Source organism: Odocoileus virginianus, unplaced genomic scaffold (genome assembly GCF_023699985.2).
Source record: "Odocoileus virginianus isolate 20LAN1187 ecotype Illinois unplaced genomic scaffold, Ovbor_1.2 Unplaced_Scaffold_44, whole genome shotgun sequence".
Taxonomy (NCBI): domain Eukaryota; kingdom Metazoa; phylum Chordata; class Mammalia; order Artiodactyla; family Cervidae; genus Odocoileus; species Odocoileus virginianus.
In genome coordinates, this window is record NW_027224306.1 from 67,738 (window position 1) to 91,466 (window position 23,729).

Consider the following 23,729-nt stretch of genomic DNA (forward strand, 5'->3'; position numbering starts at 1 on the left):
GGATGACAGAGGATGAGATGGTTGGATGGCATCACCAACTCAATGGACATGAGTTTGAGCAAACTCAGGGAGATAGTGAAGGACAGGGAAGGGAAGACTGCCTGCTGCAGTCCATGGAGTGGCAAAGAGTCAGACACAACTTCATGACTAAACAACAATGAACAAGCCTGCTTTGTTGAGCAATGTTCCAGTAGCTTTCTTGAGTGATCATTAACTTACAGTGACCTCCCAAAGTTTACTAGGTTTCCTTCTCTATCTGTAGTCCCCTATTGGAACTTCTACAACTAACTGTATAACTGTCCTATTTTATTTCTATCTCCCAGAATTTGGTCAAATTCATGTCCATTGAAACAGTGGTATTATCTAACCATCTCATCCTCTCCTGCCCGCTTCTCCCTTTGCTTTCAGTCTTTCCCAGCATCAGGGTCTTTTCCAAGAAATTGGCTCTTCATATCAGGTGACCAAAGTACTGAAGCTTCAGCATCAGACCTTCCAATCTAGTATCCAGGGTTGATTTCCTTTAGGATTGACTGGTTTGATCTCCTTGCAGTCCAAAGGACTCTCAAGAGTCTTCTCCAGCACCACAATTTGAAAGCATCAATTCTTCAGCACTCAGCCTTCTTTATGGTCCAACTCTCACATTGTACATGACTACTGGAAAAACCATAGCTTTGACTCTAGGGACGTTTGTCAGCAAAGTGATGTCTTTGCTTTTTAATATGCAGTCTGAGCTTGGCATAGCTTGCCTTCCAAGGAGCAAGCGTCTTTTAATTTCATGACTTCAGTCACTGTTTACAGTGTATATAATAGCGAGTATACATGAGTTAATACTCATGGCCATGATATAGTTCTGCTTTTAAAAATTATATACATGGTACCATAAGTGCCAACTGGGAATCTGAGAGTAAGAGTTGACTTGGACTGCAAGGAGATCCAACCAGTCCATCCTAAAGGAGATCAGTCCTGGGTGTTCATTGGAAGGACTGATGTTGAAGCTGAAACTCCAGTACTTTGGCCACCTCATGCAAAGAGTTGACTCATTAGAAAAGACCCTGATGCTGGGAGGGATTGGGGGCAAGAGGAGAAGGGGACGACAGAGGATGAGATGGCTGGATGGCATCACCGACTTGATGGACATGTGTTTGAGTAAACTCCGGGAGTTTGTGATGGACAGGGAGGCCTGGCGTGCTGTGATTCATGGGGTTGCAAAGAGTTGGACACGACTGAGCGACTGAACTGAACTGAATTGAAGAGTTGACTCATTGGAAAAGAGCCTGATGCTGGGAGGGATTGGGGGCAGGAGAAGGGGATGACAGAGGATGAGATGGCTGGATGGCATCACTGACTCGACGGACACGTGTTTGAGTAAACTCCGAGAGTTTGTGATGGACAGGGAGGCCTGGCGTGCTGCGATTCATGGGGTTGCAAAGAGTTGGACACGACTGAGCGACTGAACTGAACTGAAGATGGGATTATAGGAAGCTCATGCTTTGGCATTCATATTGTTGCCAGAGCTGCTCTATGTCTTTGCTCAACCCTCCAGCCCTTGCCTTTAGCAGGAGTTAACCTAAATCTTCAAGTTAAAAGGTTCAGAGATAAGAAAGGAATCTATAAACGAAAAAACCAGATGGGGACTTCCTTGGTGTCCAGTGATTAAACCTTTGCTTTCCAATGCTGGGGGTCCCAGTTCAATCCCTGGCTGTGGACCTAACATCCCACATGCCTTGTGACTAAAAAACCAAAAGCAGTATTGTAAAAAATTCAATAAAGGTTTTAAAAATGGTCTACATAAAAAAAAAAAAAAATCTTAAAAAAAGCCAGATGGAACCAGCTGGGACCACGATGGTGATGAATCTGACCTACAACAGACCCTGAGTCTCATTACGCATTGATTTAACTACATATAGTTAGCATATTAAATGACACACTTATCAGCTGCCATGACTGGACATTAAGGACCAAAAATGATAAAAATGGGTTGGCACCCTACTCCCTTGGAAAAAGTCCTGCCCTTTCCCTGGTAGACTAATTCATAGGCCTCCCCATCAGTAGCCTCACCCCTCCTCCCTTTGTCTTTATTCGTTAAAATTAAATGTCTCTTACCAGGTAGGCAAGAAGTTCATCTGTGATCTTAGGTCCCACTTCTCTATTCTTTGACCACTGAATACAGCTTGTGCTATGTCTATCTCAGATTTGGTTTTCTTATTCATTCAGACTCAAAGGGAAAAAGAACACTTTCTGGCTGAGGCAGAGAGTGCAGGCCAGGCTAGGGCTGAGTGGGGTCCATACAACTTATTTGATAACAATATCACCATCATCATTATATTTATTCAGGATTTATTGACAGTCTGTTATCACCATGTGAGGGGATATAGCAATGAGAAGCACCGATGGCTTTTCCTCACTCATGAAGTTTACTTTCTAGAGGAGAAGGCAGTCACAAAAATAAGCAAATGGACTGAGGTAGATTTCCTCCAAGATGTCTCCCAAAGACCCTTACTCCTTAACGTTCACATCCTTGTATATGCTCACCCACGTTTCAGCAAGTTTGGTTTGTGCAATCAGTAGCATACAGCAGAAGTGATGCTATGTCACATCCAAGATCAGGTTATGAAAAAGACATCAACTTCTGTCTTAGGTGCTCACTCATTCTCTTCATCACTTCCTCTGTGGGAAGCCATCATGTATGTGGACACTCAGGCAGCCTGTGGAGAGGCCCACTTAACAAGGAACAAACCGAGGCCAGCCGACAACCACGCAAGTGAGTTTGGAAATGGATCCTTTAGTCCACTTGAACCTTGAGATGACTGCAGTCCTGGCCAATGTGTTGACTGCACCTTCATCTCATGAAAGATTCTGTCTAGACCTTCCAGTTAAGCTATTCCTTTATTCCTGACCCACAGAAACTTTGAGATAAATGTTTGCTTTAAGCTGCTATGAATAGGGGTAATTTGTTATGCATCAATAGATAACTAATAGACAGATGAAATAACTGCAAGTTGGAATAAGCACATACACCAATCTCATAGTAGAGTAGATGCCTGTCGTGAGAAGTGGTATGGTCAACTGGTTAATGAAGTGGTTAATGGAGCCTGAATGCTGGTTTCAGATACTGGGTCTGCCATATACTATAATAGCAGTGTGACTTTAGCAAGTCATTTTTCTAAACGTCTACTTTTGAATTTGGTCATTTGTAAACATAATAACAGTACTTACATTAAAGTTGTGAAGAGTCAACAGGTTAGAAATGAATATGCTTAGCCCAGGGCCTGAAACATTTTAAGGGCTCAATTCATGCAACTATTGTTGCTCTATATGGATTGTTGAGCATTTGTTATGAATATATTTGCCTGAGCTGTTTGCTAAGTGTCTTTCATACTGGAAAATGGCTACTGAAGCAGAATGCTGCTGAACAAATCTGACTCAAATTTAACAAGATAATTCAGCACTGTATTGAGCACCTACTATGTGCCAGGGACTAAGCTAGGTTCTGGAAAAGTTTAGTAAGGTATGATCCGTGTCCCCAGGAGCTCAAATTCTCATGGGGAAGTGCAGACCAAACGTATTAGTGTAATAAAGGATTCTAAGTCTGAAAGACTTGTAAGTCAAAGAATCTTCAAGAACTCATCACCAAATGCCACTCATCTTTGGTATCCTCCTTGTGGGGAGCCACCTGATAGTTCTATACCCAGGAGAGAATTTGAGAGTCAGTTTAGAAGTTTAGAAAATAGATCTAATTGCTAATATAGGCTGTAAATTCTACTGGGAAGTCAAAGCACAGAGGAAAGCAGTAGGATGAAATGAAGACAGGCTTTGGATCTCAGCTTAAATGTCACTTCTTCAGAGAGGTCTCCTGCACATAACCCTGTTCTCTTCCTACATAGCACGTATTATAATAGCATGCTTATTTGTATTTGTTCCATATTTCTCTTCCCAACTATACTGTAAGCTCCACGTGGGAAGGAACTGCATCTGGTTTACTCACCACCATACACATAACAGTATCAAGCTGAACCTGGGATACATAACAGTTGCATAATAAGTTTCTGTAAATGAACAAATGTTAAGTGAGTGTTCGAGCAATTTGAACCCTGGTGGGTAGATGAGGCCCATGGAAGACTCTTGAGACCAGCGCAGCAGGACACCTGAGCTAAAGACTGAACTTGTGTGCAGAGTCCTCTCCTTTGCTGGCAAACAGAAGAGCTAGAAAGGCCTTTGGGCTCATAAGAAGGAATTCCTTTGGAGCACATGTTATAGAGCTTCCTTCCCTCTACTTGCTACATACAAAATCCAGGAGCGAATAGAGAGGGGTTGTATTGTTAGTAATTAGAAAATAATCAGTCTTTTTGTGCTTTGAAAATTGTGAAGGATACTGGTGATCCTCCTTCTAGTGTCCATTTTCCTCTCGATCCTTATAGGACTCCAGTTTTACCCACGTAGCCATGCTTCTGCCTTACAACCCATGTGACTCAAGGAGCACCCATCCCACTGCTAATTCCAATTATGCTAACTCCTTCTCTCTTCTAGAACTCAGGCTTAAATCATCTGTAAGTTTGCCAGGCAGTTGCTGATTGGAGGCAGAGTGTGTGCCTAAGTGACCTAATTGGCTCAAAAAATCAGAAGTAAAGATTTCAGATGGAAAAGGAAGCATGTGGTCCTGATTGCTCCTGGTAGACATCTGGACCAGCACTTTCATTTTAATTTGAAACTTACTATGTTTACAGCAGAACAGAGGGAAAACTCTTCCTTGATCATTTGATAAACTTGATAGCCTTTACTTTCCAATAACTTGTCCTTGATAGCTTGTTGAACCACTGAGTCAACCTAGTCCAAAGTCTGTGTTGCCTCTGGACGACAGTTATATGAGATAACAATTTTCTTATTGCTTAAGAAGACAGTTTCATTCAGTGTTCTATTTATAGCTCAAATAATCCTAATTGACCAATGATATTTGGCTTCCTACCTGTAATTAAGCAGCGACACTCAGAAAAGTGGGTAAGTCCCCAGATTACCCTGGAGAAGTCAAGAAGTGAGATTCTTTGTGTTCCAAGTGTTGAAGATGAAAATTTGCCAACCATTGCTAGTGTAAGTAGCTGAGTATGGAATGGGCAGGGGGTGGTGGTGAGGTGAGGACATGTTTCCATGGGCAGACAGACATAGAGATCAAACTCACAGTGGCTCCAGCTGCCTGGAAGAAGGCTGAGTATGGGCCTGAAAGTTGAACCCTAAAAGCTGTGACTCTGAGACCTCCTTGTGAAAGGCACCGTGACTGATGCCCTCCATGGGAGATCCCTGTTGGCTATTGTGGAACCTGTTAATGCTACAGACCTGCATCCTCTGAGCAATTGGAAGGTACAGGTTGTCAACAGTGCCATCGTGTGGCTACAAGGTGCAATGACAATGGCTGCCAGGCCTCCCTTTCAGGTGTATGGCAGCTGGGTTTTACCTTGAGAATTTCTGGGTCGCTTAACCTGCCATGAGTTTTTGAAAAAGGTGGACAGGGGCCCTATTTGTAGATTCTGAATTTATTAAAGTGATCATTAGAGGATTTAGATAATTCCCTTTCATGGAGAAAAAAAAGCGGTACTTGTACCCTGTGGAGTGAAATTTTTTTTTTTTTTTCATTTTAGTTTTTACCTCTGTATCAGGATGCACGAAAGTTAGGCTTGAAAGTTCCCAAGCAAAAGCCTTTCTACTTTATACTTCTTTTGAAAACTCATCTATGGTTCCCCGTCACCTCCAGGACAACGTCCCAGCTCCTTAGTGCATCTGCTAAGGCCTTCTTCCTCTGACTCTCCAATGACACAACACACTCCTCGGCTTCCTCAGGAAGCCTATTATATTGGCCAATGCTTTGGAAGTTAGATTTTTAGGGAGAGCAGATATGAGCTGTACCAAAGGAGCCCAGATTTCATTACAGAAAAAAAAAGAGTAAGGTTTACTGAGCACTTGTGAACTAGGCATTATAATAACATGTTTTGTTGGAGTTATTAGTTTAATTTGCACATGAAGTTTTCTGTAAATACCCATAGGAATAGAGTAAAGGGCCAAAGTATGTGATTAAATAGTTAATCCCACTAGGGGATTGAAGGTAAAGGAAAAGTATGGGAGACTGCTGTGAGTCAATGCCCACTCAAGAAAGCAGACTTGCTTAGCAACAAAGCCAGGTAACAGAAGCATGAGACATGTTCCAAAACAATAAAATGATGGTGGCATGAGACATGCATCCTGCCCAGTGAGGTCAGTAAATTAATGATTACTAGGACATTACTAGTATTACTACTATGATTACACCTCTGCACACACTAAAAACAAAAATATAAGTGAAGAATGGCATTATATTGAAAGCTGAGATGATTCACCATATTTTAGAATATATTACTGCTTTTTTTCCCTTATTTCCATTGAGCCAGGACAGCCCCAGTGAGACCATGTAGGGACAAAATAACTCCCAGCCTGATGTGGAGGAGGAACTGATGATGGAAGCATGATGTCTACTCAAGAATGAGGAAGAAGGTGGTTTTCCCCCTCCCCACTTTTCCTTTGATTATAAAACTGTAGCCCTGTTAAGCTCTCTGAGCAATACTCCCTTGCCCATCTTCCTTGCAATGAACCGCTTCTTGTCTATCACTTTTCCTCTGGCTGACTTCATTCTGCACTAAGACATCAACAACCTTAGACCACCCCCTCCCACCCCACCCTCCTCTGCCCTTGAACACATTTCTGTGGTTTCAATGTCTTTCTTATCTGTTTTGTTGGGGAACTCACCATTCTTCTTATGCATCTCTCTAGGTTTGTAGTGCGGAGAAGGCAATGGCACCCCACTCCAGTACTCTTGCCTGGAAAATCCCATGGACGGAGGAGTCTGGTAGGCTGCAGTCCATGGGGTCGCTGAGAGTCGGACACGACTGAGCGACTTCACTTTCACTTTTCACTTTCATGCATTGGAGAAGGAAATGGCAACCCTCCAGTTTTCTGCCTGGAGAATCCCAGGGACGGGGGAACCTGGAGGACTGCCGTCTATGGGGTCGCACAGAGTCGGACACGACTGAAGCGACTTAGCAGCAGCGGCAGCAGGTTTATAGCGATAGTTCCCTACCTTCGCTTGGCTGCACACTGGAATCACCCGGGGGAGCTTTAGCAAACTATTGGCCCATGGGTCTGATACTGATATACTTGGCCAGGGGTCTGAGCATCCGTTTCAAATTTCCCCAGGTGATTCTAGAGGGCAGCCAGGGTTGAGATCCACTCAAGGAGGAGGAAGAGTTCAGCGACCCAGGTAACCCTCCCTTTCTTTCCCTTCTGTGCCCTGCACACCTTTCTCTAATCAAGCCCACCATACTGCACCGTTAATTGCAGGGTGCATACCTATCTCCCTAACTACACTTTGAACATCTGCAGTCAGCCATTTTTGCATTTCTGGAGCTCGATGTCTGGCCTGACACTTCGTCGAGACTTGGAAAATGCTTCACGGGAGGATAAAATGTCATCAACACACTTATTTGTGTCCTCCAAGTGCCAGACACTGCAGCGCTCAGCCAGGATCTAGGGAGTGAGAGAGATGGAAGTGCGCAGGCGCAGAGCCCTTCCCCTGCCCCCGCACACTGGAGTCTACGCTAAGGGTGAGCCCCGCCCCCAGTCGCGGAGCCAACCAGAGGGCGCGAGGCAGGACCAGCCTCCCCGGGAGGTCAGAGAAAATCGCTGCGGTGTTCCAGCCGGGCCAGACGCAGATTCCTCGATGAGCTCCTGCTCGATTGGCCGACCTTCCACGGTGTGGTAACGGTCGCAGAGGCGGGGCCGTAGGCAGCGGAGCCGGCTGGGTTAAGCGCGCTGCGGGAGGTAGGCGGCGGCTGAGGAAGGTGAGCGGCGTTCTAGGTTTACGGAGGCGTCGGCCGGAGCCCCCGCCTGAGGAACCCCGGGAACTGACCTCACCTGCGCCTTGAGAGCGGTCAGACGAGCCGCCTCGGGACTGATTCGCGCCAATTAAAATGCCAGTATAAAGGCCGAGGGGAGGCGGGTAACCTGATAAAGCTGGTTCGAGTCTGGCTTCCCGCCGTTTGTGGTCTTTGACTCCCCTTGTAACAACTCAGCGCCTCAGTTTCTTTATTTGTGGAACACACTGATAATTCTTGCCTTACATGATGATTGAGAAGATTAAATGAGGCGATGAGTGTGAAGCTTGGAGTGATTTTCGGCGCGCCCTGGATTCTGGATAAGTAGGTAGTTACTCCATCCCCAACAGTTCGCCAGAACCTACCCACTGGTGTCCACTTTTCAGTGTCAAGGTGTCTGAGGAGGTGGCTTGGCTAGTGAAGACTAAGAATAGAAGGTGGGGGATACGTGAAGGTGTAGGTAGATGATTATCTCTTTCTTCGTTTTATTAGGCCCATTTCAGAGTGCGGGGCTCTTTATGCAGAGTCTAATTTGATTTTTATTCTGATCAATGAGTTGGAAATAATTGCACGGCTGAGAGACTTGTTACACACAGGCCAAACAGAAGTGTTTTTGTACCACTTTATTTTCTAACCATAAGGTTAAACACTGTGCACGCATTATCCATGTTGGTTTCAATCCTCTGTATGAGGTTTTTGTTTTGTTTTTTACTTTTGCTATTGCCAAATAGACTTGAGCCTTGCCCACCCCACCTTGGGGAGGAGGTGGCTGACAAGCGAATGCCGCAGCTTTTGCTTAGAGGTGTGTTCTGACCGTTTATGTAACCTCTCCTGGGGCAGAATGATTTGGTCTAGAGGAGATCCAGCCCTAATTTAGATTACTTATTTGCGGTAAATTCAGTTCTTCTTAGGAACGTTAAATAGAGACTTTGAAAGCATTTCATGTTCCATTTATTGCAGTAAAGCGAAATATGTACTTTTGAGAAAGCTTATTACAGATTTTGATGTGACTTGACTTGAGAAAGAACAGCTACCGACTATGCATTATTTCCACTTTCCCGCCCAAAAGTAGTGAAAAATAAATGCATTTTAATGTATGGTGTATGTTATAGGGGCTTCAGACTTATAAAGGGCAAGTTACCAAAGGATTTTTGGTAGACATGGACAGTGCAAGGAGATAGAACTTTGTTTTTCTTCTCTGCATGTGTCTTTTGTACCGTGTATAAATGAACTCCTTCCCTGCAACTGCTATTTCTACAGTCTTACTTTAGGTGTGATATGACACTGATTAAAGCAAGCTTTGGCTTTGGGGAAGCATTGGGTCTCTTCTTCTGACGCAAAGTTCCAGACCTGTGTCTTGTTACAGTTTGTAGTGGGGAGAAGACTGCTGCAAACCACTGGCACATTAATTTCACAGCTTGGGCCCCTGAAAAGGAGGTCTTGGTCACAGGTGAAATTGTGATAGCTGTTCTCCCTGCCTTTGTTTTTTGTATTCAGTGGTTTTTTTATCTGTCTGAGAGTACTCCTGACAATAAGAATTATTCTGCCTTTGAAACCAGAATCAGAATTGATGCTAGACAGTGATAGAGTTGGACACCCAGCTAAATGTTTTAGCACAGCTGGGAGAGGAAAGGTAAGTGGAAAGAAGACACCAGTGAAGGCACTTGGTGGTGACCATCAACGTCCATTAGCAGTTAATTCTGTGATTCCAGCTTCTGTTTAGTGGTTACCACCAGTACCATAGATGCCTGCTCTGGGAATAACACAAGACCTTTCTCACTAGGAGATGAGCATTTTAAGATTTGGATCTCTTATCTTTTTGAAACCTAGATGAAGATCCAGTTTCAGACGTGAGACTCACTGAGTGATCATTTCATTGAGATCAACTTGAATGACAAGGTGAAAAGTGCAAGAGGAATGTGGTATGACTGAGGTATGTCTGATGTGGTAGATAACTCTCTCTAGGAATTGAGAGACCATGGAAAGAATCTACTAATTATGGAATACTGTACATATATTTCCTTTTGACCTCCTCATATTTCCTTTTGACCTCCTCATAATCCTATCAGGTATTTGAAGCTCCATAAAGGAAACTGAAGCCCAGAGAGGCTAAGTATTTAAGATAACACAGATAGCTGGTCACCGATTCTAATCACCACCTCTATCCTGCTATGTGCCAGGCACTGTTCAATTAGTCCTTTCTATTTTAACTTTTCTAATCTTCCCAAGAACCTATGAGCTAAGTACTTTTATTATCCTCATTTTATGATAAGGAAATTGAGGCACAGAGATTACTGGCTTCCTGGTTGTGTGGCAGAAGCCATGGTTTAAAACCCCACTATTCTGGCTATACCAGCCTTCTTTTGGTTAGTATTTCCTTTACTTTTGGTTTTATTGTTATTTAATAAAGTTTTTTTTTTATTAGATAGTGAACTTTTATTATGAAATCAAACAGAAATGAACATACATACTGAATGTACACCTTAACAAATTAAGTGATGATACCACCTAGGTCAGGGTAGAGGACCATGCCAGCCATGCTGAGACTGGTCTATCCCAATTACAACTACTTCTGTACTCCCATTAGTGCATTCTTCTGACTTTTACAGTAATTTCCTCCTTGTGTTAAAAAAAAAAAAGTTTTTTCCTAAATCTGTATTCTTCAGCATTATAGTGTACCTGTTGCTCATTATATTAAAAAAAAAAAATCTCTTAATCTGTAGGTTTTTTCCCTATTCCTTTCTTTTCCTTATAATCTATCTGAAGAACTTGGCTCATTTGACCTATATATCCTACAGTCTGGATTTTGCAATTTGCATACTCATGTGCAGTTGATTATGTTCCTCTGCCCTGGGTAATTCCTACACATTTGTAGCTGGATCAAAGACTGGATTAGACTCAGATTCAATTCCTTTGGCAATTTTCTAGGTGGTGTTTGGCAGGATCATAGGAGGTGCAGAATGTCTTGTTTCTCTTTGTGTTTCCAACACCTGTTAATACTTGATGCCTGTATATGTTCATTGAAGGCTGCAAAATAGTGATATCCTATCATTTCTTTTACTTGTTAGTTAGAATATTAGCCCCTCAGTTGAATAGCAGTAAAATCTCTTTAGGAAAGGCAGCATAAACAATTTGTTGCATTTATTTACCAATTTTTGAGAAAACGAATTGGTTCCTTATTTTCTGAAGATAATTTTTTTAAAAAACCTAACATCAGTATGAAGTCGTAAATTGAAACATTTTATGGGTTTCAGGTCATTGCAGTTATTTTAATTATCAAGGCTAATGTGCTCACATCTTTGAGTGACAGGAGCCTACTCAAGTCTATCCTTTTGATATGACCCTACTAGTCTTTTTTTTCTTTGGCTATTTCCTGACCAGGTATTGAACCTGTGCCCCCAGCATTGGAAACAGAGTCTTAACCACTGGACCATCAGGGACTGGTGGTCCAGCTCCAGTAGAGCTGGACTTCCAGCTCTACTAATCTTTAATAACTCCCTTGTTGTCTGATATCTTGAATCAGTTCTGTCCCAAATCTGAAATAATATCTTCAAAAAACTTTTTTTTATCCAGAAGGAAATAGCATTTCAAGATCATAATCTGTATTCTTGGGATCCTGAGTCTATCATGGTTTTAATCTTTTCTGTAGACAGGTAGATATAGCTATCCTAGCTCTGTCTCTGGAAACACACACAGAACTCTTCATTTGTAAAACTGAAATTCTATACCCATTAAATAACTCACCATTCCCCTGGCAATCACTATTCTACTTTCTGTTTAAGTGGAATCATACAGCATTTGTTTGTGACTAGCTAATATACTTAAGGTTCATCCGTGTTGTAACTTAGGTAAACATTTCCTTCCTGTTTAAGGATGAATGGGCTTCCCTCATGACTCAGATGGTAAAGAATCCACCTGCAATGCAAGAGACCAAGGTTTGATCCCTGGGTCAGGAAGACACCCTGGAGAAGGAAATGGCTACTTACTTCAGTATTCTTGTCTGGAGAATTCCATGGACAGAGGTGCCTGGTGGGCTGCAGTCCATGGGGTCACAAATTGTTGAACACCACTCAGCTGCATACGCTACACTACTACTTAAGGCTGAATAATATTCCACTGTATGGTTTATAGCATATTTTACTTATCTATTCATCTGCTGATGGAACTTGGGTTGCTTCCACCTTGTAGCTATATTTTGTGAATAATACTGCTGTGAACATGGATGTTCAAATATTTTTTTAAGACCCTGCTTTCAGTTCTTTTGTCAAATTGCTGAATCATAATGGCATTTATACATTTAATTTTTTGAAGAACCACCATGCTATTTTTCATAGCAGCTATACCGTTTTATATTCCTGACAGTGCACAAGTGATTCAGTTTCTCTACATCCTCACGAGTATCTGTTATTTCTGTTTCTTTTAGCCATCGTAATGGGTATGAGGTGGTATCTCGTAGTTTTGATTTGCATTTACCTAATGGGTAATGTTGAAATATTTTCATGTGTTTATAGCCTTTTTAATATTTTCTTTAGAGAAATGTCTCTTCAGGTTTCTTGCCCATTTTTTAATCAGATTTTTTTTTGTTAAGTTTCCGGAATTCTCTGTATATTCTGGATTGTTTATTGTTATTTAGTTGCTAATTGTGTCTGACTCTTGCAACCCCATGGACTATAGCCCACCAGGCTCCTCTGTCCATGGGATTTCCAGGAAAGAATACTGGAGTGGGTTGCCATTTCTTTCTCCAGGGGATCTTCCCCACTCAGGGATCAAACCTGTGTCCCATGTGTCTCCTGAATCGGCAGGGAAATTCTTTACCACTGAGCTACCATGGAAGCCCCATATATTCTGGATATTAATTCCTTATCACATAAATGATTTGTGAATATTTTCTCCCTTTCCATGGATTGCCTTTTTACTCTGTTGATAGTATCTTTTGATGCACAAAAAAATGTTAAATTTTTGTCAAGTCCAGTTTTTGTTTTTACTTTTTGTTGCCTCTGCCTTTGATGTCATATCTAAGAAACTATTGCCAAATTCAGGATTGTGAAGCTTTTACCCTGTGTTTTCTTTTAAATTTTTACAGTTTAAGCTCTTACATTTAGGTCTTTGATCCATTTGAGTTAATTTTTGTGTGGTCTTAAGAAGGGTACAACTTCATTCTTTTTACAGTTTTCACAGCAGAGGAAGAGACTGACTATATCCTTTTGAAGGCTTTTTGGCACTCTTATTGAAAACCGTTTGACAGTCAGTTCAGTCACTCAGTCGTATCCAACTCTTTGCGACCCCATGGACTGTAGCACGCCAGGCTTCCCTGTCCATCACCAACTCCCAGAGTTTACTCAGACTCATGTCCATCAAGTCAGTGATGCCATCCAACCATCTTGTCCTCTGTCGTCCCCTTCTCCTCCTGCCTTCAATCTTTCCCAGCATCAGGGTCTTTTCCAGTGCATCTTTTCATCAGGTGGCCAAAGTATTGGAGTTTCAGCTTCAGCATCAGTCCTTCCAATGAATATTCAGGGTTCATTTCCTTTAGGATTGACTGGTTGGATCTCCTTGCAGTCCAAGGGACTCTTAAAGAGTCTTCTCCAACACCAAAGTTCAAAAGCATCCTCGGTGCTCACATTTGACAATAAATGTGGGGGATTATATCTTGGCTCTTTATTCTATGCAGTTGGTCTATGCCAACACCACTCTGTTTCGATTTATGTAGCTTTGCAAAGGAGTTTTAAATCAGGAAGCTGTTACTCCTCCAGCTTCACTCTTTTTTTTCAAGATTACATTCGGGTGATTACATTCAAGCTATTCACGGTCCCTTGAGATTCCGTATGTATTTTAGGATGGGTTTTCTATTTCTGAAAAAAATGTCATTGGGATTTTGATGGGGATTACACTGAGTCTGTGGATTGCTTTGGTTAGTATTGATGTCTTAATAGTAAGTCTTATAATCCAGGAATATTGGATGTGATCCCATTTACTTATGTCTTTTTAATTTTTTTGAGCAAATGTTTTGTAGTTTTCATTGTATAAGACTTTCACCTCCTTGGTTAAGTTTACTCCTATTTTTATTCTTTGATGCTGTTGTAAATGGAGTTCTTTTATTTTCCATTTTAGGTTATTCGTTGTTAGTGTATAGAAATGTAGATGGTTTTTATATGCTGATTTTCATATTCTGCTGCTTTGCTGAGTTCATTTATTCTAATGTGTGTGTGTGTGTGTATTCTTTAAGGTTTTTGCCATATAAAATCGTATCGTGCAAATAGAGATAATTTGACTTCTTTTCCAATTTGGATACCTTTTATTTCTCTTTCTTGCTTAAATGCTTGGTGAGAACTTCCATTTCTATATGGAATAAAAGGGGTGAATGTGACATCCTTGCCTTGTTCCTCAGAGGGAAAGCTTGTAGTCTTTTACCATTGAATATGATGTTCGCTGTAGCTTTTTCATATATGGCTTTTGCTGAGTTGTGTGTGTGCTGGTTTGCCTCAATCATGTCCTACCCTAGGCTCCTCTGTCCATGGCATTCTCCAGTCAAGAATACTGGAGTGGGTTGCCATTTCCTTCTCCAGGGGATCTTTTGTTGAGTTAGTTTCCTTCTATTCCTAGCTGTTGAGTGTTTATCACAAGAAGGTGTTGGATTTTGTAAAATGCTTTTTCTGCATCAATTGTATGTTTTTTTCTTCATTCCGTTAATGTAATGTAATATGTAACACACTGATTTCTTTTCATATGTTGAACTAGTGTGTGCATGTTCAGTTTCTTAAGTCATGTCCAACCCTTGTGAACTCATGGACTATAGCCCTCCAGGCTTCTCTGTCCATGGGATTTTTCCAGGCAAGAATACTTGCAGTGGGTTGCCATTTCCACCTCCAGGGAGTCTTCCCAACCCACGGTTCAAATCCTCGTCTCCTGTGCCTCCTGCATTGGCACTCAAACTTTTTACCACTAAGCCACCTGGGAAACCTTTGGTTTACTAGTATTTTGCATCAGTGCTTGTAAGGGATATTACTATTTTTCTTGTATTGTCTGACTTTTTAATATTAAGGTGATGCTATCCTCCAAGAATGAGTTAGAAAGTATTCCCTTGTCTAATTTTTTGGATAGTTTGAGAAGAATTGTCAGTAGTTCTTTAGATACTTTGGTAGAATTCCTCAGTGAAGCCACTTTATCCACGGCTTTTCTTTTGGGGAGAGTTTTTTGATTACTGATTCAGTCTCATTACTAGTTACAGATGTATTGCGATTTTCTATTTCTCTGTGATTCAGTCTTGGTAGGTTTTGTGTTATAGGAATTTGTCCATTTCATGTTGGTTATCTAATTTGTTGGCATACAATTGTTCATAATATTGTTTAATACTTTTTTCTGTATAATTGGTAGTAATGTTCCCACTTTCATTTCTGATTTTAGTAATTTGAGTCTTCTCTTTTTTTCCTGTTCATCAGGTAAAATTTGTCATTTTTGTTGATCTTTCCAGATGTCTTTCATTGACTTTCTGTATTGCTTTCCTAGTCTCTATTTCCTTTGTTTCTGCTCTAATTAATCTTTATTTTTTTCTTGCTAGCTTTGGGTTTAGTTTGTTCTTTTTCTAGTTCCATAAGTTGCAAACTTAGGTTGTTAATTTGAGATCTTTCATGTTTTTAATGTAAATTTTTATAACTCTTAAATTTCCCTCTTAGGATTGCTTTCACTGTGTCCCATAAGTTTTGAAATATTGTGTTTTGTTTTCATTAATATCTTAAGAGTTTTCTAATTTCTCTTGTGATTTCTTCTTTCATCCATTGGTTATTTACAAATGTGTTGTCTACTTTCCATAAAGTTAGGAATTTTTGTTTTAGTTTTTGATTTCTAAGGTCACCTCTTTGTGGAGACTTAATTTGTGGTTTAACATATAGTCTATCCTGATAATGTCCCATATGCACTTGGAAGACTGTATTCTGTTGTTGTTGAGCAGTGTTCTTTTCTTTTCTTTTTTTCTTTTTGATCAGCTTGTGGGATCTTAGTTCCCTGACCAAGGATCAAACCCTTGCCCCTGCAGTGGAAGCATGGAGTCCTAAACCACTGGATTACCAGGGAATTCCCCAGAGTGTTCTTTATAAATCTACTAGATCTGGTTGTTTTACTCTGTCACGTTGTCTGTTTCATTACTTTTCTTCTGTCTGTATTCTTGAGAATGGGGTGTTAAAATCTCCAACTATATTGTAGAACTATTTCTTCCTTCAGTTCTGTCAATTTTTACTTCACATGTTTTAATGGTCTGTTATTAAGTGCATAAGTGTTTATAATTGTTATGTATTCTAATAGCTGTATTGAATCTTTTACTAATATGTAATGTCCTTTTTTGTCTCTAGGAGCCTTTTTTGATTTAAAGTCTATTTTCTCTGATATTAATATAGCTACACTTTCTTTTCTTTTAAATTATTTTCATGAAATACCTTTTACCATTCTTTCACTTTCAATATCTTTGTGTCTCTGGCTCTAAAATGGGTCTTGTTTTAGGCACATAGTTGGATCATATTTTCTTGAATTCATTCTACCAGTTTGTCAAGAGTTTGACTCTTTTACATTTAGAGTGATTACCGACAGGTAGGGGATTACTATCTGTAATTTTGCTATTTTTTTGTAACATCTTATTGCTTCCCCCCCTCATTTCCTGTATTACTGTCGTCTTGTGTTTAGCTGATTTTTTTTTGGGGGGGGGGTAGCATAATGTTTTCTTTTTCTATATATTCTATCACTGTTTTCTTTGTGGTTACTGTGAGGATTACATTTAGCATTATAAAATTATAACTAATTTGAATTTATCGCAGCTTCACTTAAATAACATATGAAAATTATGCTTCTTTACAGCTCTATCCCCACCTCTTTCAGCTGTTGATGTTTCTCAGTTACATCTTTATACATGTGTGCCTGAAAACAAATTAAGAATTCTAGTAAATGAGTTAGTCTCTTAAATTAGGTAGAAAATGTGTGACATTACAAACCAAAGTTATAATAATATTAGCTTTAGACTAATGATTGTTTTGTAAAAAATGATCTGTTTCTTAAGTCATGTAGAAAGCAAAAAGTGGAGTTACACATCTTTGTTATGATAGTAGCAGCTTTTATAGTTGCCCGTGTGTTTCCCATGCCATTCACCTTTATTGAGATACTTGGCCTTCCATGTGGCTTTGCTTTACTGTCTGTGTCCGTTCACTTCAGCCAGGGGGACTCCCTTTACCATTACTTGCAGGGCAGGTCTAGCGGTAGGGAACTCCTTAAACTTTTGCTTATCTGGAAATATCTTTCTTTTGTTCTCACTGTTGAAGGATAGTTTTGCCAGACATAGGATTCTTGACTGACAGTTTCTTTCTTTCAGTAAGAAATATATCCTCTCACTACCTCCTAGTATCCAAAGTTCCTGTCAAGAAACCTGCTGGTAATCTTGCTGATGATTCCTTGTGTGTGATGTGTCACTTCTCCCTTGCTGCTTTCAAGATTTTTTGTTCTTTCAAAAGCTTGATTGTAGTACTTCTTGGTGTAGGTCTCTGAGTTTCTGTTTCTAGGAGTTTGTGTCTTTCAACAAATTTGGGAAGTTTTCAGCCATCATTTCATAATCTCCCTGCCACCCTGTCTTTTCTCCTTCTGGGACTCCCACAATTCGTGTGTTAACACTACTGGTGGTGTCTCACAGGTTCTTTAGGTAAGGTTCACTTTTATTCAGTCTTTCTTTTTTTCCTATTCTTTAGACTTGATAATTTCCATTGTCTTACCTTCACACTTACAGGGATTTACCCTTTTGCCTGCTCAAATCTGCATTTGAATGCCCCTAGTAAATTTTTTATTTCAGTTATCACACTTTTCAACTCCAGAATATTTTTGATTTTTTTTAATTTGTTTTCTGTCTCTTTACTGATATTTCTCTTTTGATCATATATTTTTTCTTATTTTTTCCTCCACATCTTCCTTTAGTTCTTTGAATTTTTTAAGGTGGTTGTTTTAAATGCTTTGTGTAGTAGATCTGCCATCAGGTTTTGTTTTGTTTTCAGGGACAGTTTTTTTATTTTATTTTATTTTTCCTTTGAATGAGCCATGCTTTCCAGATTCTTTGTATGCTTTACTTTTTATTGAAAACTGGAGATTTGAATCTAGTAATATCTATGGAAATAAGATTCTCTTTCTTTGCCATGGTTTGCTGGGTTTTGTTTTTCTTTGTTTTATTTATTTATTTATTTATTTATTTATTTATTTTTTCTTTGTTTTAAATTGTGGCTGCCTTTGTGCTGAGGATCAGCCTGACCTATAAACTTGAGGTGTTTTTAATCCTACACCTTTCTCTGGGTACATGCAGTGGCTTTCTAATTCCCCATATATGCATTTAGAAGTGCTCTATGTGAACCTTGTTTGAATTCTGATTTGGAAAAAAAAACAACAAGATTTTTTAAGACATTTGGGGGAAAATTGAACATGGACTAGATATTAAGTGATAGTAAGGAATTAATATAATTGGGTGTGACACTGGTATTGAAATATGTTTAAAATGAGTCTGTATTTATTGGAGGTGAGTACTAAAATATAAGTGGGTAAGAGAAATGAAATAAATATGGAAGAATGTTGGTTATTATTGATCTTGTGTTAATGAATATACATGGGTTCATTTAACTCTTTCTCTACTTGCATGTAGTTTTAAAATTTTCTGTAATGAAAAGTTTAAAAACTAGCTGAAAGGTGGTAGCCATTGAAGTTGGCTGATACTTTCAAAAAGTATCTTTATTTAAATAAAAGTGAGAGAGATGAACATAGTGCATTAGAGACCAGAGTTTAAAGGGGAGAGAGTACTCTATGATGTCAGCATCAAAAATGGCAGAATTGGAGAATTTGCAACATGTTCCTAGATTTAGCTGAAAATGAATTATTGGTAACTAGTATTGGAGGGTTTCACTATCTGAAGTAGAAGCAGAAGGACAGAAGGGTTATTTGCAAGAAAAACTGAACTAGCAGCAGGGAGGATCATTTTACTTCTCTGGGTCTCACATGGTTATAGCATCTGATATATTAGTACAATTCTCCCAGCACTTTCCTGCCAGCTCTGGACAGCTAGAGATGTTGGATTAAACACTTTCCAAGGTTCTCTCACGTTGCGAGATTCCATGATGCTAATGAATATGTATGTATGATTGTGCCTCTGCAAAGGAAGAGTTAGATACCATAAGATTTCAAGGAAATATAGAATGGCAGAGTCTTAGACAACAAGAGCATGTGATGGGAGGGTAGACTGAATTATAAACTTGTGTGTGTGCCAGTCAAATAGAATACGTTGTGTTGCTAGCCTTTGATCTACTTAGGAATAAAGACCACCTAAGAATGTGGCATTTAATTTACCCTTTGAGTTAGGCTAGTGAATTAATTGTTAAACTAATGAATTCAGACAATTCTTTCAGTTTTTTGGGAAGCAGTTTCCAAAAAATGTTTATTAGCATCATTTGCTTTTCACATTACCTAGTTAAAACAAATAGTTTTCTTTGTGTTTATGTGTGTAAAATCCCATAATGTTTCATTTTAGAGGAGAACGTTATAAAATTCTAAAAATTAGTTTCCTTAGAAGTCATAGAAGTTTTGGCATAGGAATGCTTAAATTGCCCAAGAGTAGTATGTTCTTTTAAATATAATTTTCTTTAACACCTATTGCACTTTTTTTGAATTTAGGCAATTCAATTTTTTATTGCCAATCTCAACTTCTTTTGACTCTACAAAAGAAATTGTATCTACAGCAGCCCCTAAAGCCAAGGAGTCCAGCAAATCATCAGATAAGACTCATGACTGAAAAACAGGTAAACTTGAAATATTTGAAACCAGTGTTTATCAAAGTATGTGTCAAAGAATGCCACATGGACAAATGTGAAAAATCTTACTTTAAAAGGCTACTTTAGTAAAATCATTTTGGGACATGAGGGGTTAAAACTGTTAAATGGTATCCATATTCTAAGACCTCACAACATATCAGTCTCCAGAAAGAGACTTTATTATACAGTTTTTCCTACTTACATAATACTAACTTGATGACTGTTTCATTAGACTGGTCTTCAGTTTATACTTGGAAAATGCAGTTCTCAACTATTTTGGAATTTGCAAATAGTTATGTTTTTCTTCAAACATAATTTAACTTAGATGACCATTATATCTACTACTGTGGGCAGGAATCCCTTAGAAGAAATGGAGTAGCCATCATAGTCAACAAAAGAATCCAAAATGCAGTACTTGGATGCAATCTCAAAAATGACAGAATGATCTCTGTTCGTTTCCAAGGCAAACCATTCAGTATCACAGTAATCCAAGTCTATGCCCCGACCAGTAATGCTGAAGAAGCTGAAGTTGAATGGTTCTATGAAGACCTACAAGACCTTCTAGAACTAACACCCAAAAAAGATGTCCTTTTCATTATAGGGGACTGGAATGCAAAAGTAGGAAGTCAAGAAATACCTGGAGTAACAGGCAAGTTTGGCCTTGGAGTACAGAATGAAGCAGGGCAAAGGCTAACAGAGTTTTGCCAAGAGAACGCACTAGTCATAGCAAACACCCTCTTCCAACAACACAGGAGAAGACTCTACACGTGGACATCACCAGATGGTCAACACCAAAATCAGATTGATTATATTCTTTGCAGCCAAAGATGGAGAAGCTCTATACAGTCAGCAAAAACAAGACCGGGAGCTGACTGTGGCTCAGATCATGAATTCCTTATTGCCAAATTCAGACTTAAATTGAAGAAAGCAGGGAAAACCACTAGACCATTCAGGTATGACCTAAATCAAATCCCTTATGATTATACAGTAGAAGTGACAAATAGATTCAAGGGATTAGATCTGATAGAGTGCCTGAAGAACTATGGACAGAGGTTCATGACATTGTACAGGAGGCAGTGATCAAGACCATCCCTAAGAAAAAGAAACGCAAAAAGGCATAATGGTTGTCAAAGGAGGCCTTACTGTGAAGGCTATGAAAAGAAAAGTGAAAGGCAAAGGAGAAAAGGAAAGATACACCCATTTGAATGCAGAGTTCCGAAGAATAGCAAGGAGAGATAAGAAAGCCTTCGTCAGTGATCAGTGCAAAGAAATAGAGGAAAACAATGAAATGGGAAATATTAGAGATAGCTTCAAGAAATTAGAGATACCAAGGAAACATTTCATGCAAAGATGGGCTCAATAAAAGACAGAAATGGTGTGGATTTAACAGAAGCAGAAGATATTAAGAAGAGGTGGCAAGAATCCACAGAAGAACAATACAAAAGAGGTCTTCACGACTCAGATAATCATGATGGTGTGATCACTCACCTAGAGCCAGACATGCTGGAATGTGAAGTCAAGGGGGCCTTAGGAAGCATCACTATGAACAAAGCTAGTGGAGGTGATGAAATTCCAGTTGAGCTATTTCAAATCCTACAAGATGATGCTGTGAAAGTGCTGCACTCGATATGCCAGCAAATTGGGAAACTCAGCAGTGGCCACAGGACTGGAAATGGTCATTTTTCATTCCAGTCCCAAAGAAAGGCAATGCCAAAGAATGCTCAGACTACCACACAGTTGCACTCATCTCACACGCTACTTAACAAAGTAATACTAATTCTCCAAGCCAGGGTTCAACAGTACGTGTACGATGAACTTTGTAATGTTTGAGTGGGATTTAGGAAAGGCAGAGGAACCAGAGATCAAATTGCCAACATCCATTGGATCATCGAAAAAGCAAGAGAGTTCTAGAAAAACATCTACTTTTACTTTATTGACTATGTGTAAAGCCTTTGACTGTGTGGATCACAACAAACTGTGGAAAGTTCTGAAATAGATGGGAATACCAGACCACCTGACCTGCCTCCTGAGAAACCTGTATGCAGGTCAAGGAAGCAACAGTTAGAACTGGACATGGAACAACAGACTGGTTTCAAATTGGGAAAGGAGTACGTCAAGGCTGTATATTGTCACCCTGCTTATTTAACTTATATGCAGAGTACATCATGTGAAATGCTGGGCTGGATGAAGCACAAGCTGGAATCAAGATTGCCAGGAGAAATATCAATAACCTCAGATATGCAGATGACACCACCCTTATGGCAGAAAGCAAAGAGGAACTAAAGAGCCTCTTGATGAAAGTGAAAGAGGAGAGTGGAAAAGTCGGCTTAAAACTCAACATTCAGAAAACTAAGATCATGGCATATGGTCCCATCAGTTTATGGCAAATAGATGGGGAAACAGGCTTTATTTTTTGGGGGCTCCAAAATCACTGCATATGGTGACTGCAGTCATGAAATTAAAAGATGCTTTCTCCTTGGAAGGAAAGTTATGACCAACCTAGACAGCATATTAAAAAGCAGAGACATTACTTTGCCAACAGAGGTCTGTCGAGTCAACACTGTGGTTTTTCCAGTAGTCATGTATAGATACGATAGTTGGAATATAAAGAAAGCTGAGTGCTGAAGAATTGATGCTTTGAACTGTGGTGTTGGACAAGATTCTTGAGTCCCTTGAACTGCAAGCAGGTCAAACGAGTCCATCCTAAAGGAAATCAGTCCTGAATATTCATTGGAAGGACTGATGCTGAAGCTGAAACTCCAATACTTTGGCCCCCTGATGTGAAGAACCTGAGTCACTGGGAAAGACCCTGATGCTGGGAACTATTGAGGGCAGGAGGAGAAGAGGAGGATAGAGGATGAGATGGTTGGATGGCATCACCGACTCAATGGACATGAGTTTGGGTAAACTCTGGTAATTTGTGATGAACAGGGATGCCTGGCGTGCTGCAGTCCATGGGGTCACAAAGAGTCGGACACGACTGAGCGACTGAACTGAACTGATGTTTTTATTTCTCTTAAAAGAGTTATCAGGACTTCCATTGCAGTCCAGTGTTTGAGATTACCTCACAGTGCATAGGGTGTGGGTTCAATCTCTGATGGTGGAGCTTAGATCCTACATGCCTCTTGGCCAAAAAACCAAAGCATAAAACAGAAGCAATATTGTAACAAATTCAATAAAGACTTAAAAATGGTCCACATTAAAAGAAATTTTTTTTTTTAAGTTATCAGGGAACACTGTATAATTTGGTCATTCAAAATGTGTGACTTTTTTAATAGAGCTTTTTTTTTTTTAAATGAGTCATAGTAGGTTTCCACATATATACCCACACAGAGCTTTTGGCTCCCAAAACAGATACTAGCAATAGTTTTAGTTCTGTTTCTTTAATCTTTGTGACTAGACGACATAGGGAAAAAAATTGTCAGGGCGGGGAGAGTTAGGCAAAGGATAAAGAAACAGAAGGAAGTCAGCAGTCAAAAAGAAAGATTTGTTTGGTACTGTGAGCCATAATCCTATCAAAGAGTCACCAGAACAATTTGGTTTTTGTCTTCATAGGTTTTTTAAAATTGAAGTATAGTTGATTTACAGTATTAACTTCAGGTGTGTAACAGTGAATCAGTAGTTTTACGGATTTTACTCCATTAAACATTATTACAAGATAATGGTTATAATTCTCTGGCTATACAGTGTATCCTTGTTATCTATTTTGGTAGATTTTTTAATGTCTGAGGGGTATTTGGATGTGAGTGTGATAATTGCTTAGTCATGCCTGACTCTTTGCAACCCCATGGACTGCAAAGTAGCCTGCTAGGCTCCTCTGTCCCTGGAATTCTCCAGGCAAGATTACTGGAGTGGGTTGCCTTTCCTTCTCCGTTGGATGTGAAGAGTAATACTTTTATTTGAACTTTTAAAAATTTTCTAGGAGAGAGGGAGGGGGAAAATTCTCCAAATTATTAATATTAACATTATTATAATATTTGCATGCTACTCACTAATAAAATATATTAGACACTTTTCAAGC

At 39.7% G+C, this 23,729-nt stretch overlaps 2 protein-coding genes across 13 annotated transcripts in view; one reads left to right on the forward strand and one right to left on the reverse strand.

Annotated features, from left to right (window-relative positions):
• The window catches only part of FAIM (Fas apoptotic inhibitory molecule), a 39,772-nt gene extending 32,677 nt beyond the window's left edge, over positions 1–7,095 (reverse strand). The window contains 1 exon segment of the mRNA XM_070463217.1: positions 6,769–7,095. The gene's annotated coding sequence lies outside the window, so the exon portion shown is untranslated.
• The window catches only part of LOC110124377 (centrosomal protein of 70 kDa-like), a 60,965-nt gene that overhangs the window by 7,207 nt on the left and 30,029 nt on the right, over positions 1–23,729 (forward strand). For 2 of the 12 annotated variants that reach the window (XM_070463228.1, XM_070463229.1), the window contains exons 1-3: positions 7,681–7,859; positions 9,723–9,825; positions 19,572–19,696. In XM_070463228.1, coding sequence (XP_070319329.1) covers positions 19,682–19,696 — 15 coding nt within the window. In that variant the 5' untranslated portion in view covers positions 7,681–7,859; positions 9,723–9,825; positions 19,572–19,681. The other 10 variants (XM_070463223.1, XM_070463218.1, XM_070463226.1 and 7 more) reach the window with 10 other exon arrangements.